The sequence below is a fragment of the Malus domestica genome, chromosome 05, assembly GCF_042453785.1.
Source record: "Malus domestica chromosome 05, GDT2T_hap1".
Lineage (NCBI taxonomy): Eukaryota > Viridiplantae > Streptophyta > Magnoliopsida > Rosales > Rosaceae > Malus > Malus domestica.
In genome coordinates, this window is record NC_091665.1 from 2,622,071 (window position 1) to 2,636,117 (window position 14,047).

Genomic DNA, 14,047 nt, shown 5'->3' on the forward strand with positions numbered 1-14,047 from the left:
GCAGCTACACCCTCACCACTATGAGAGACCAAGAAATTAACAAGCTGTGGAATGCCTATAACCTGATAAAGTACTACATGTGACCTCCTACCATTCCTTGGACCCCGTTTAAGATAAAAAAAGTTTGAAGACTCAAGTAGCTCGACGAATAAGACCTCGCATGCTGAGAATTATCAGTTGTTATGCCATAACTACTTACAAGCAAATTTAATATAAGCCTCTATTTTCAATGAAGATTGAAGGAATTATTCACAAGCCTGGGCCAAATGCATAAACAAACTGACCAACCCTATGACAAACAGAATGCACCCTCTGCCTTGCAGACATGAGGTAAACTAATTTCCCGATACCCATCTGGGTTAGCTTTCCAACGTGAGAGGGTAAACTAATTATTCAACCACCCATGTGACAAGTAAAATACTCCATTTGCCCATTCAGACATGGCGTGTGCTCTCTAATACGAGAGGGTAAACTAATCCGGAGTATCCAGACGTGGATGGATGGTACAACTGCTCAGTTTCCCCTGAATACAACAACTACCTAAGTCGGACGATTCCCATAATTGACCACGATAGTCTTTCCCCTGGAATAGACTCAGCCAGCTGAAGGATTCCATTCCGCGGGATCCTGGGTCTTTAACCGAAAGAGACACTAAGTGCAGGACCTCTTCCCATGAAAGAGTTCGCGTGATAATATAGTCCGTCCTCGACGTGAAAGTCTTTATGAATGTGGCTTAGTTTTAAAGTGTTGCAATACTAGTTAAGCGACCTGTAGAATCCAGTTACAACTCGGAAGGATATGGATTCTGAGGAGCAATTCTGCCTACACCTCATGCCTAAAACACATCTGAGAGCTAAGGGTGACGCATGAAGTAGTTAAACAGGTCGTCTACTTCTATAAGTAAGACGCCCGACCGACAACCTAATAGTTAGCAGCCCAAAGGAATCTGTAAACTGAGACTTACACCTGCTATGACTACATGGACTTGCATACTTACTTAAAATCGCTTTCGGCAGACAGTCTGCGGTTTAAGTTTTGCTGGGACAAAGCAGAGGTATAACTACAGCAACTATGCAGACCTCTTCTGCTTCCTAAGTGAAGCATGAGTCCGGCCGATGGCTCTATAAGTTAAACACTTCGCAACCCGCCCTGGAAGGGCCAAGGTTCTAGAAGCCATTTGAAAGTCGAAATACAACCATAGTGGCCTCGTGGACTTCTTTGCTTTCTATGTGAAGCACGTGTTCGACCGCCGGCCCTATAGGTTAAAAATTTCCCAATACACCCTAGGAGGGCTAAAGTTCATGAAGCCATCCAAAGCCAAGATTCACAACTATAGTAGCTACGCGAACTCACCTACTTCCTACCGAGGCAACGAGTTCGGCCGCCGGCTCTATAAGTTAAAAATCTCGTTTTTTTCCTCTTGCAGGTAAAGCTCCAGAAGCCCCAAAGCTAAGACTAAAGCCTAAAGTGACGACGTAGGATAGACTACTCTATTGAAGTAGCCAACACGACCGCCCGTCCTACGACAAAGTTTTGCAAGTCGCCTCAAGCAAGCAAGGCTCCTGAAGCCCTGAAGCCAAAGCTAAAACCTAAGTGACGACGTGGGATTGGCTACTTTATTGAGGGAGTTCACCCAGCCGACCATCATGGGATAAAGTTTTGCAAAAAAACATAGCGAAACAAAAGGATGAAGCAAAACAAGGAAAATGTTTATTAAATTTCTAGCAAATTGTTAAACCAACTCCAAGGCCAGCAAAGTTCAAATAAAGCAGAATAAAAAGGAAAAGAAGAAAATTCCTAAGTCTAAGCAAAAAGACTATTCCTTGGCAGCCTGCACAACCACTGGTTCCTTGACTGCCATGCCTTCAGCAGCCGCACCACTTCCAACAGCCAAAGTTTCCATCAGCTCTTCCTTAGCCACCCTTGCCTGGACTGTCTGACCCTCAGCTGCTCCACCAAGGGCAGCCTCAAACGAGAAATCAAGCATATCAACTGGAGAAATGGAAAAAGTCTCGAAGTCCTTCTAAAAAATCCCATAATCCAATGGCATGCCCTGAAGATGGTCTACATAGCCAAGCTTGTAGAAATCAGCCTGACAAGAAGCAAGCGCCACTTCGTGACCAACTTTCTCATCCTTCAGCTGCGCATTCTCCTTAACAAACCCAATGTGAACACCCTGCAACTCATCCAATTCATTTTTCAGGTTCTCGCTAGTAGACAGCGCACCATGTAGATCCACTTCCTTGTACTCAAGCTTACCAGCAACCTTCTTGAGACGAGACACTTCAACATGCATGAAGATAAGCTCCTCATCCTTGGCAAAATAAGTGGATTGTATCTTCGAATTGACACGTAAAAATTCCTCGACCATCGGAGAAACACGACGTACTTCATTCTCTGCAGCTTCCAACATTGCTTGAGTCGTACTAAGCCTAGTCTTCAAGTCAACAACATCATGATGAGCGATCTCAAACTACACATAAGTGGGGGCAAAGACATCAAACCCTTTCAAAATGGCAAGTTCAGATTTGAGCTTCTTGATTTTTTCAGCAGCCGAGCAAAGCTGAGCCACCAACGCCTCTTCAGCCTCCTTAGCACACTTGACAACATCCTGATCAACGTGCATAAACTGAGCTGCTAGGATCAAAGTTTTATGCATTGTGGCAATCAGGGAGGACCTCATCGAGTAGGCAGTATGCTTTGCAAAGGAGTCTGAGCAGACGATAACTTTCTCAACATTGTCGACAAAGTTGGCGCATACATTGACGTCCTCAACCAGGTTAGCCTTCAGCAGCGCACAAACCTCGGGAAACTTTTCAGCCTCAGACTCTGTAGATCTTTCACAACTACCCATGTAAGCAGATTTCCCCTTCTCAGCAGACAAGTCAGTCATGGTAGAATGAGGAATAGGCCCAAGTGTCACCTTAGCAGCATAATCCACCTTCCCACTCTTCATAGCAGTGAGCCTCTCAGAAGCCAAACCAGATTTAGCTCCCGACGGACACTTCGACATAAACCAGGACAGCGGATGCGCCACCGAACTTTTTTGCTGGGCAAGTCTCTCAACAATGGAGTCGATCACATTCGAAACAGCAGGTTTCACAGGCTCAGGCTCCACAGTTTTCTTCACCTCCTTGGGAGAAGTTAGATCAATGACAAGCTTCTTGGTAAGGGACGAGCTCCCACAAGTAGCAGAAGAAGTCCTTTGCTTCTTCTAGGCTGAAGGCTCATAAGCAGGTGAGGAAGATCTTTTCTTTCCACCCTCATTGGCAGCAGACTCTACAGCAGAGATCGGGTGAGCCAACGTCTCGTCCTTTAGCTGTTTTATCTCTTCCTTCAGAGGCAGGCCACCTTTCTTCTGACGAAAAGGGCTAAGCAGCCAGCGTCACTCACGGTACTCAGCAAGAATGCCCAAGGTGACGTGCACTTTCTTCATATTTACCGAAGACTTTGGAGTTGAGCCAAACTCCGAATCCACACAAAATAAGAATGACGATCAATAAATTGAAGTCATGGAGGGGCTCAACAAAAATTCAAGCAAGATAAGGGTGAAGCAGTTCACTTACCATTGATAAAGGTAATTGGGACAATAAGCTCAGGAGAAGAGTCAGACTTCCACTCTCCACTCACCACCAAGGTATCTCTCGCCTACTCATGATCACCTTTGCTAGAAGCATCGAGTAGCCTATGGCGAGACCTCATTTGCCCCAGACCTTCCTTGCGGCTGATCTCAGAGAAGTACCAAAACTCGTTTATGGTCAAGCCAAGATCAAAGAACCTGCTTAAGTTCGAGAATCCTACTATCGCACGAACTGCATTTAAGGAGCACTGAGCAGGCGCTCATTTCATGAAGCAGATCACCTCTTAAAAATGATGCGGCATGGGAAAAGTAAATCCCAATATGAGGTAGTATGGATGGAATTTGATAGCTCTCTTACTAGTAGAGGTGCCCTAGCAGCATGGTTCATGGTTGGTATCATTTTTCACCCGCTTGACGCGAACCCCTAAAATAGCTCATCGAAATTGATCTTGACATGTGTAGCCTTGAAATAACCCATCTTGTCGGAATAACAACCTTGAAATAACCCTCATGCTTCCTCCACACGCTAGGCGCTCTAAGCAGGCCCATATGGCCTTTTGGCCTAAACCAACATAGAAGGGGCGAGTGCCCTGCACCTCTCTCCCTTTCTTCTACACCACAGCGCGGTCGCAAGCCTCATGCCTCTATGGACACAGCCCATGCCGCACAGCCCAGCGAGAGGGGAGGCCCACGCCTCCTTCATCTCTCATACTTTCATGCCTAGCGCGCCCTAAAAGCAAGCCCAAGCCTTTCAGCCTAGTTCACAGACGCCAAAGAGCCGGCCCACGCTGGTCTCTCTCCCTCTCACCATCCACCTACACGGGCCCTGCCTAGCAGCCCTAAAGGTTAGGTCTAATCTGACCTTTTAACGCCCCAGCGTCGCCAACATCTCGACTAAGCTGAGCCGACCCTCTTACCACACCACTTGCAGCCTCGTGGCATCTCTTCCACACCACTCACACCTCCTTGGCACCCACCGATCCAATTTTTCAAGTCCTAAGACTCCCAACAAAAAAAAATCAAGAAGAAGAAAATTCAAATTTTTCTTACCTTGGTGCGGCACGAAGAAGAACAACAACGAGAGATAACTTTTTGCAAGGGTAGGAAAAGAAGAACGCTAGGGGAGAGGGAATAAAAATTTCCTGTGGCTTCTCTTCCTTGTTGGAATAAAGATTGCTCTCCAAATTTATTTAATCCCCTGCTTAAGGCAGAATTAAATAGGTATTGAGGGCAATTGGTTTCCTTTTCCTAGAAGAAATCTATCTCCAAATCAAGTAAGAAGATCAAGTTCAAATTGGGAAACAATTCTACAAACCCAAGCAGCTTGGGATTTCTACACCTACTACCATTTCCATGCGTGCAACATAGTAGGTGTGGGGGCATTTGTGGAGCATAAAATAATCTCAAAAATTCTAGAAGCTGGACTTTTATTCAAGAAAGACAAAATTGCCCTCAATAAATGGGCAGGCTTCTCAGAGGCTCCCACGCGCAGCTCACACCCCTGGAGGTCTCAACAGCTGAATACGACTGCCCACAACTCACCTGCCCTTGGCAAGGAATTAAAAATAAGAATTAATTATCCAAATCCTATCTTTAATACATTCCTAATTGAAGATTGAATCCAATCAAATAAGTAATCCTAATTTAAATCAATTAGGGATAATTACACCATTATCTCAAGATATTATTTTCTATTTAATATCTTGAGAATATTTAGAGAATATATCTCCATTAAACACTGTGGTCGACCCTATCCCTATAAATACCCCATATTCTACCAAATTTTCAGAGCTTTTTCAACCCTAAAATAGCCCTAAACACTTTACTCTCTCAGAGAAACTAACTTAGGCATCGGAGATCCGTTGACCTAACCCCCCCCCCCACCCTCGTGGGTGCGTGAGGCTTAGGTCTTTGATCAAAGGTGTTGACTATTTTGCATGTGCATTTTTGTCAAGACTAAAGACTGTGGAAATTTGCATCGACAATAACGAGACAGAGGCTCAGGGCAAAAGGAGTAAAGGAAGACCTAGGAACACTTGAACATAGAATTTAAGAAAAGATATAGTGTACTAGGAGCTAACAGAAAATTTGATGCAAAACCGAGGGCAGTGGCATTCTAGGATTCATACAGTTAACCTCACTTAGTGGGATAAAGCTTTTTTGTTATTGTTGTTGTTTGTTTTATGCTTCATCTTCAAACTTAGGCTCGATTTTTAGTATGTTGACTGTGTCTTCCTTGCATCCATTCGCTCATTCGTTCATTCCTGTTTACTAGCAACTACCACTTGAGAATTGGGTAAAAGTAAATATTGATGATTCTTTTAGTGCTAACATTTTGGTACGTAGGATATGGTGGAGTGTTTCGAAATTCTAATGATGTGTGGTCAGGGGATTTTGCAGCGAAAGCATGTGTTGATAGTGTTGGTGTGAGTCAACCATTTAGTTTAGGAATGTAATCCTATAATTTATTCCTTGTATAATTGGGATTTTTTCCTGTTATGTGGGATATTGTACAACTATATATTTACCTCCTAGAGAGAAGAATAAACATACAATTCAAACCCTAAACACTTTTATCTTGGCATCAGAGCAGGTTTCAACCTATCTTGGCATCCTAGCATGGTCTCGAAGCAAGAGAACCACCTACTGGAATAGAAAAAATAAACCTACAAACCTAAATTACAAAACCCCAACGGTCTCAAAGCAAGGGAACCATCCACTGAAAAAACCTAGAAATCTAAATCCCAAATAGACCATTGCTTCCATGACCGACAAGCACAATGGCATGATTCCTTGCGGCAGTGATCTCCAACGGGCTGGGCTTGCAGAGCCTGGAGCCTAATGTCCAACAGTACATTAATCAAGCATGGACAACAGCAGCAAATTCGGTGTGAGTCCAACTGAGCAACAATTCACTGCGTACAGGAACAGCCATATGGTCATGTCGAGCCCATCAGGAGACAGCCCTTTGAAAAACAGTTTGGACCCAGACAATATAGGCCAGCAACTTTCATTATTGAATTTGATTTCGTCCCAAGAACAATCTGATGATCCAAGTAAAATTGGCACTACATTCATGACATCCGATAACCAAGATTTTGGTTGGATAATTGACTCTGGGGCTACAGACCATATGACATATGATGAATCCTTGTTTCACCACTTAATCGTGCCACCCAAGGAGAATGTTATCACAACAAACAGTGAAATTGCTCCAATTACAGGAAGGGGTTCTATCACCCTTACTCCCTCTCTATCTCTGCATAACACTCTTCTTGTTCTTTCACTATCGAATTATTTACTTTCTGTTGGGCAAGTTACGAAACAATTAGATTGTGTTGTACTCATGTTTCCTACTTTTTGCCTACTAAAGGATATCAAAACACGGGCGATCATTGGGCGTGGTACTAAGAGGAGAGGGTTATATTATGTGGATGATGTGGTACCGATCCGAGTCAACCAAGTGAGTAGTGGTCATAACAACAAGGTTAAGAGAATCTAGTTATGGCATCGTCGACTAGGACATGCATCTTTTGGCTATTTAAGAAAATTACTTCCGTCTTTATTTAATGGCGTTTCAGACTCTGATTTTTAGTGTCAAGATTGCATTCTTGCAAAAAGTCATCATTCTTCTTACCACTTAAGTCTTAATAAAAGATCAGTGCTCTTTGAGTTAATTCACTCCGATGTATGGGGTCCCTCACCAATAGCGACGCGCCACGGTATTCGGTGGTTTGTTACCTTTGTAGATGATTGCACCAGAATGACTTGGCTCTATACCATGAAATAGAAAAGTGACATTGGGCAAATTTTCCAAAAATTTTATCGGATGATTGGAAATCAATTTTCTCTTCCTATTAAAGTCCTGAGATCCAATAATGGTGGAGAATATCTTAATTCTGAACTATCACAATTTTTCGCAGAGCATGGCATACTTCACGAGACTACTTGTCCTCAAACTCCTCAACAAAATGGTGTGGCAGAACGTAAGAACAGACATATCTTGGAAACTACACGGGCTCTTCTAATTAGGGCTCATGTTCCTCATGCCTATTGGGCGGATGCAGTTACATATTCCATTTATCTTCTTAATCGAATGCCCTCTCGAGTTTACAACTTCCGAACTCCCATGGAAGTCTTGACGGATTATGTCACTCTACCATCTTCTCTTCAATTATCACCTCGCATATTTGGCTGTGTGGCTTATGTGCATCTTCATAAGAATCAACGGACTAAATTGGATCTGTGTGCTGTTCGTTGTGTATTTCTGGGATTTAATAGCCAACAAAAGGGATATCGATGTTACCATCCACCTATTAAGCATTTCTATGTCACCATGGATGTCACTTTTTCCGAAAACAAGATGTTCTTCATCTTTGATCAAACCCACTGTACTCTTCAAGGGGAGTTGAATAATAAATATGAAGACTACAGTGTTTAATGTTCCACATGAACGAGACAGTTGGTATGGTCCCAGTAGTACAGGCGAGACCGAGACTGAAAACTTAGGTGTTATGAGCAATCCACCTAACTGCGCCTTACCAGAGGGTCGCGACACATCAGTTCAAACCCCAATAGTAGGCCACGACATTGCAGTTCAGAACCCGGTAGTGGCCAATGACATAACAAGCCAAAACCCAGTGGATCTTGACTGTGAAACCCCTGACCAAGAGATAGCTTATGCAACATCAAATAACAGGCCTACACCATTTATGGATTTAGTAGAAGGTAATAGGTCCGCGAGTGATACCGAGACTGTGCAAACAAAAAATAACCCTTATTCTCCTCCACTAGTACACGTTCATGTTCCCGTGGATATCCAAGAGGTACGTTCTCATACTCCAAATATTGTTGAAAATTCCTATATTTTACCTGCTAGGCAAAACAGTAGGAAGCCACCTAACAGGTTTTCCCCAGAAGGAAAAGTGAGATATGCAATTGCACAGTATGTGTCCACTCATCGACTATCACCCAAGTACTAAGCCATGGTGAATCAATGGCTAGGATTAAAATTCCAACAAAAGTGGAAGAGGTTTTGCGAGACCCCCGTTGGGTAGAAGCCATGAGAGTAGAAATGGAAGCCTTACAAAGAACGGAACGTGGAATGTAGTGTCACTACCACAAGGGAAGAAACTAGTGGGATGTAAATGGGTGTTCACCATAAAACAGAATGCGGATGGATCCATTCACAAATATAAGGCAAGATTGGTAGCTAAAGGGTACGCACAGACATTTGGAGTTGACTACTAAGAAACGTTTGCTCCGGTCGCAAAAATGAATACTATTCGAGTCCTTTTATCTTTAGCAGCTAACCTAGACTGGCCTTTGAAACAGTTTGCTGTGACGAATGCTTTCTTACATGGAAATCTGGAATAAGAAGTATACATGGATATTCCACACGGATATGAAACACCGAATGAAGCAGGGAAAGTATGTAGACTCCGAAAGGCTCTCTACAGACTCAAACAATCACCCAGAGCATGGTTTGGAAGGTTCACTGAAGCAATGAAAAAGTATGGCTATAGACAGGGAAATATGGACCACACCCTATTCATCAAACACATGGGAGGTAAAGTTACTTTGTTAATTATCTATGTGGATGATATGGTACTTACTGGTGATGGCACAGAAGAGATAAAAAGGCTGAAAGGGTATCTTTCATCAGAATTTGAGATGAAGGATCTAGGAGGCTTGAAATACTTCTTGGGTATTGAAGTTGCTCGTTCTCATGATAGTATTTACTTGTCTCAGCAGAAGTACGTTCTAGATCTTCTCTCTGAAACTGGAATGTTAGCTTGTAAACCAGTTGAAACTCCCATTGTGCAGAATCATCACCTGGCGATATACCAGGATCAAGTTCCTACCAATAAAGAAAGATATCAGAGATTGGTAGAACGGCTGATTTACCTATCACTTACACGTCCGGATATTGCGTATGCAGTTAGTTTTGTAAGTCAGTTCATGCATGCTCTTAGTGAAGATCACATGGCAGCAATGATGAGTATACTGAGTTATCTGAAAGTTGCACCTGGTCAAGGACTGATCTTTAGGAAGCATGGACATATGGAGGTAAAGGGGTATACAAATGCTGATTGGGCGGGAAACGTTACTAATCGTCGCTCCACATCAGGCTACTTCACATTCGTAGCAGGAAATCTGGTAACTTGGAGAAGCAAGAAGCAAAATGTAGTGGCTAGATCCACGGCCGAGGCAAAGTACAGAGGGATAGAACATGGAATTTGTGAATTGTTATGGCTCAGGATTCTTCTCACTGAGATTGGGTTCAAACCTCAAGGAGCTATGTTATTATACTGCGGCAATCAAGTTGCGAGAGAAATAGCAAATAATCCCGTTCAGCATGATTGTACAAAGCATGTGGAGGTAGATAGACACTTCATCAAAGAGAAGTTAGATGTCAAATTGATTGATATTCCATGCATGAGGTCTGAAGAACAATCAGCTTATGTGTTAACTCATGCGGTTTCAGCGAGGGTGTTTCAAGACTCACTTGACAAGTTGGGCTTAGGAGATATCTATGCACCAACTTGAGGGGGAGTGTTGGCGTGAGTCAACCATTTAGTTTAGGAATTTAATCCTATAATTTATTCCTTGTATAATTGGGATTTTTTCCTGTTATGTGGGATATTGTACAACTATATATTTACCTCCTAGAGAGAAGAATAAACTTACAATTCAAACCCTAAACACTTTTATCTAATATTACTATTGAAGCTGAAGTTCTTGCAGTTTTGGAGGCAATCCGTGTGGCATGGGTGCGTGATTGGCAGTGGCACCATGTATGATTGGAAACAGGCTCTTCTTTAGTGGTTCAGTGTTTTACTTCACCTTATCCTATTATTCACTGGAAGCTACGTAATGGTTGGGTAAATTGTATGTGCCGTGATTCTAGATTGCATTTCCATATCTCACATTTTCCGGGAAGGTAACAAAGTTGCTGACTCCCTAGCGAATTATGGTGCTGACCACTAGAGATTATTCATGGTGGGATTCTGTCTCTCAGTTTGCTTCGGCATATCATTCTCAGGACTCAAGTACTTAGCCAACTTATCACTTTAGTTGAAATTTACTATCTTGTTTACTTGATGGCGTGGATTACCGTGATGGTTAGGAACTTCTTTTTTAACCTACTGGGTCATTGCATCCCGAATTTAAACCTTCACTTATACTAAATAAATAAATAAACAAAATGATAGACAAAATAGGAATTTCCCAAGGTAAGTCATACAAGTCAATCATTCATCATCTAGATACCACGGAGTAGACTAAGATATGGCTTAGTCAAATATGGCGGTCGTTCTTGATTCAGTGAATATATCATGAGAAGAAAAAGAATTAGTGGACATATAAGCGTTTTAGGTTAGAGTGTTACTGGACATATAAAAATGACGCACACTGATATAGTTCTGCCTCCGTATATATCATGTTAAAGTATTATTTGTTAAAAAAAAATGTAACAGCATGTGCGTCACTTTTGTGTGTTTAAATAGTTTTATTTTTTATTTTATAAGCTTTTGATGATAGCATACTGGAAGCAATTAAGAAAAAGGAAAAGAACACAATGTAAGTAAAATAAATAAATAAAATGTAGAAGGTTATTGATAAAATGGTTTTCAAGAACATCTATGCAAAATGAGACTACACCCCGGGGAAAAAGAACAACAAAGAAGAGTTCCGATTTATTTATATGTTGCATGTCCACAAATCCAGACATTTCTTACCGAAACTTTGAGACAAAATAAATACAGTTCAAGTCTTCATTGGCAATTCGTGCATCACATCACTTGTATACAATGATAGTTAAGGATTTCAAATTTTCTTTTGATAGGTGACAGCATGCATTATATATGGCTTGCTTGTTGCCCATATGAAGATTGGATATTAATTCCAAAGAATGACGTTAACCTTTTGAATTCACATGATAAAATATGAGAGAAAAAAATGGACATTATAAGTTAAAAGGGTAAATGTATATAAGGTTTGCAACTTGCCTTAGAGTTGCCCTGAAAGGAAGTTCAAAGAAAAATGACTCTAGAGGCACTGAACTACTTTTATGGGAAGTATGACTTGGAATTTCCTAGAGATTTCTCTAAAAGGGATTTTCGATGCTCTAAGTTAGACTATCTTAAGATAGGAAAAGATGCAGGTTCCAGGTGCTCGCACTGTTTGAAAACCATGAAAATTGCATTATCTATGGTGATGAACATCAATGTCATATGCCAAAAATGTAATACATACAGCTATGAACTGCTGCTTGAATGGAGTACTTAAAGCCTACATTTCATTGAAAAAATTAAAATGATCATCCTTTTGCTATCTGGCATTGATTAAAATGAGACAAATAGCAGAGAAAATCATCAACAACTTTTTTATCATTAAGGACAACATATATTAAATATTTGATTCTTGAAAACCTCAACCCTAGAGAACTAATTTGAGTACTAGCAACTACAAACCGGTGGCGGGTGTCCCTAAATACAAGAACTAGGGTAAGTATCATCGGTCATAATATATTAACTGCTATAATATATCCTAAATATCTGCATGCCCTCCCTTTTGAAAATACAACAATATAAAAAAAATATTAAATTAAATTTCCATAGTTTGGGCATGATTATTAAGAAGAGATCCCCACACCAAGAAAATCTATGAAGGGAGTTTCCTTGTGATGATCGATAGACACGTGATCTTGAGGATCATGGTCATCAAATTTAGTAGTTGTAGCTGCAACCCTCCACTTTGGCAACGTTGATGCATTCTCATAAAGATTAGGCAACACTTCCTTGAACGTACTTCCGTGTTGATCCTGACGATTAATAAGACGGTCGGCATGATTACTGGGGCACCCAAAAGGGCTACTGTAAGTTGGACGCCCAAATGCATTACTAGAAGAACCCCTATAGCAACCATACAGGAATGAGGAAGTCGGATTATGTCTACGATGAACGAGTTGAGGATGCGAACCTTTCGAGAGCTCAGAAATCGTATAATTAGAACTACCATTGTTGATGTAATCTCTTCTTTCTCTTCCCAATAAATCCACTGAAGATGAGTTGTTTGATGTTGTTGACATTGAAGCAAAGTTCCAATTATAAGGAAAGGAGCTAGTAGGCCTTGAATCCATGAACATTGCCCTATCTTTATTCGGGTTTTGGAATTCAAGGAACTTAGTACTAATATTATTCCGACCAAACCCGATTGATGATCCTTGGGATCTTAATTTCCTGCTTGCATCAAAATTGTTGGAAATTGAGGAGGAATTTGGTGAGTGATCGTTAAAGAAATCTTGGAAACTTTTCTTCCCACAAACTTTGGACTGTTCTCTTTGCCTTCTTGCCATTATAACATGCCAATGATTCTTCACAGCATTATCAGTCCGACCGGGAAAAAGCCTTGCTATCAGCGCCCACTTGTTTCCATGAATGCGATGTGCTGCCAGAAGCCTCTCTTCCTCTTCCTCGCTGAACGGCCTTCGGTTGATTCTCGGGTCTAGCTGATTAAACCACCTCAATCTACAACTCTTTCCTATCAAAGATTAATTAAAAAAAAAAAAATCAGGAAACATGTTGGGTAAAATTAAGGCATGTGTATATATCATCTCCCAAATTGTGTGTGTGTATAAGCACGCGTGTATTTTCATATTAATTCATTAAGTCGTAAGACGCTCATGGTCCAAATTAATTAAAGAGAATATTAGGTTACAGAGCTGGTTAAGAAAAAAAATCCAAGAGAGTTTTCCCAAACCGACACAACAGCAATTAAGCACAAACACAAAACAAACACAAACACATGGTGAGGTTTATACCTGATCTTCCTTGAAGCTTCTCAGCAATAGAGTTCCAGTTCTGTGCACCGTATTGCTCGACAAGTTGCCGGAGTTTTTCATCCTCGGCAGGCCTCCAATGTCCACGTGGGCAACCTGTACTCTTTGCTTCATCCCCATAATCCTCCATGTAAACGGTCTTTAATTTGATGAGGTAGCTTAGCTATTATATGACAGTTGTTCTTCTAGGACATGATGATCAATTACACCACCACAGGGAAGTTTATAGCAGCTGCGAGTCCACAAAGATATATAGAGAAAAGAAAATATTGCAGAACAAAGAGGAATAAAGTGAGGGGTCGGTTTAGGGTTATGGATGGGCAGTCACTTTTGTTGGTTTTACACGACACATTAATCCTCTATATCTACATGAAACCTGTAGAGCCAAATGAGCCTTTTCTTGTTATGTCATTGGCTTACAATTAAACCTCACCCTCAAATTCCCAACTGTTTATCTCTCCCTCTCATACACGCACACACATATCTAATTATTTATTTATTTAAACATGCATATATATACTTAATCCATTGAACCATGTTAATCAAGACCTGAAGTTTTGGGCAGCTTATAGTTTTAATAAAAGGGACATTTCTCCTAGTGCAGGGAATATGGTAATAAATATTTT

The 14,047-nt window shown here is 41.3% G+C and overlaps 2 protein-coding genes across 2 annotated transcripts; one reads left to right on the forward strand and one right to left on the reverse strand.

Annotated features, from left to right (window-relative positions):
* The first annotated feature begins 8,965 nt into the window (after positions 1-8,965).
* On the forward strand, positions 8,966-10,129 carry LOC139195838 (uncharacterized mitochondrial protein AtMg00810-like). Its single transcript, XM_070821564.1, has one exon. It carries the CDS (start codon positions 8,966-8,968, stop codon positions 10,127-10,129), a length of 1,164 nt encoding a protein of 387 aa, XP_070677665.1.
* Positions 10,130-11,952: 1,823 nt separating this feature from the next.
* Positions 11,953-13,681, reverse strand: LOC103436618 (transcription factor MYB44-like). Its single transcript, XM_008375063.4, has 2 exons — positions 13,404-13,681; positions 11,953-13,123 (listed from the first exon to the last, which is right to left on the reverse strand). Exons 1-2 carry the CDS (start codon positions 13,549-13,551, stop codon positions 12,216-12,218), a joined length of 1,056 nt encoding a protein of 351 aa, XP_008373285.1. The 5' UTR covers positions 13,552-13,681; the 3' UTR covers positions 11,953-12,215.
* Positions 13,682-14,047: the final 366 nt, after the last annotated feature.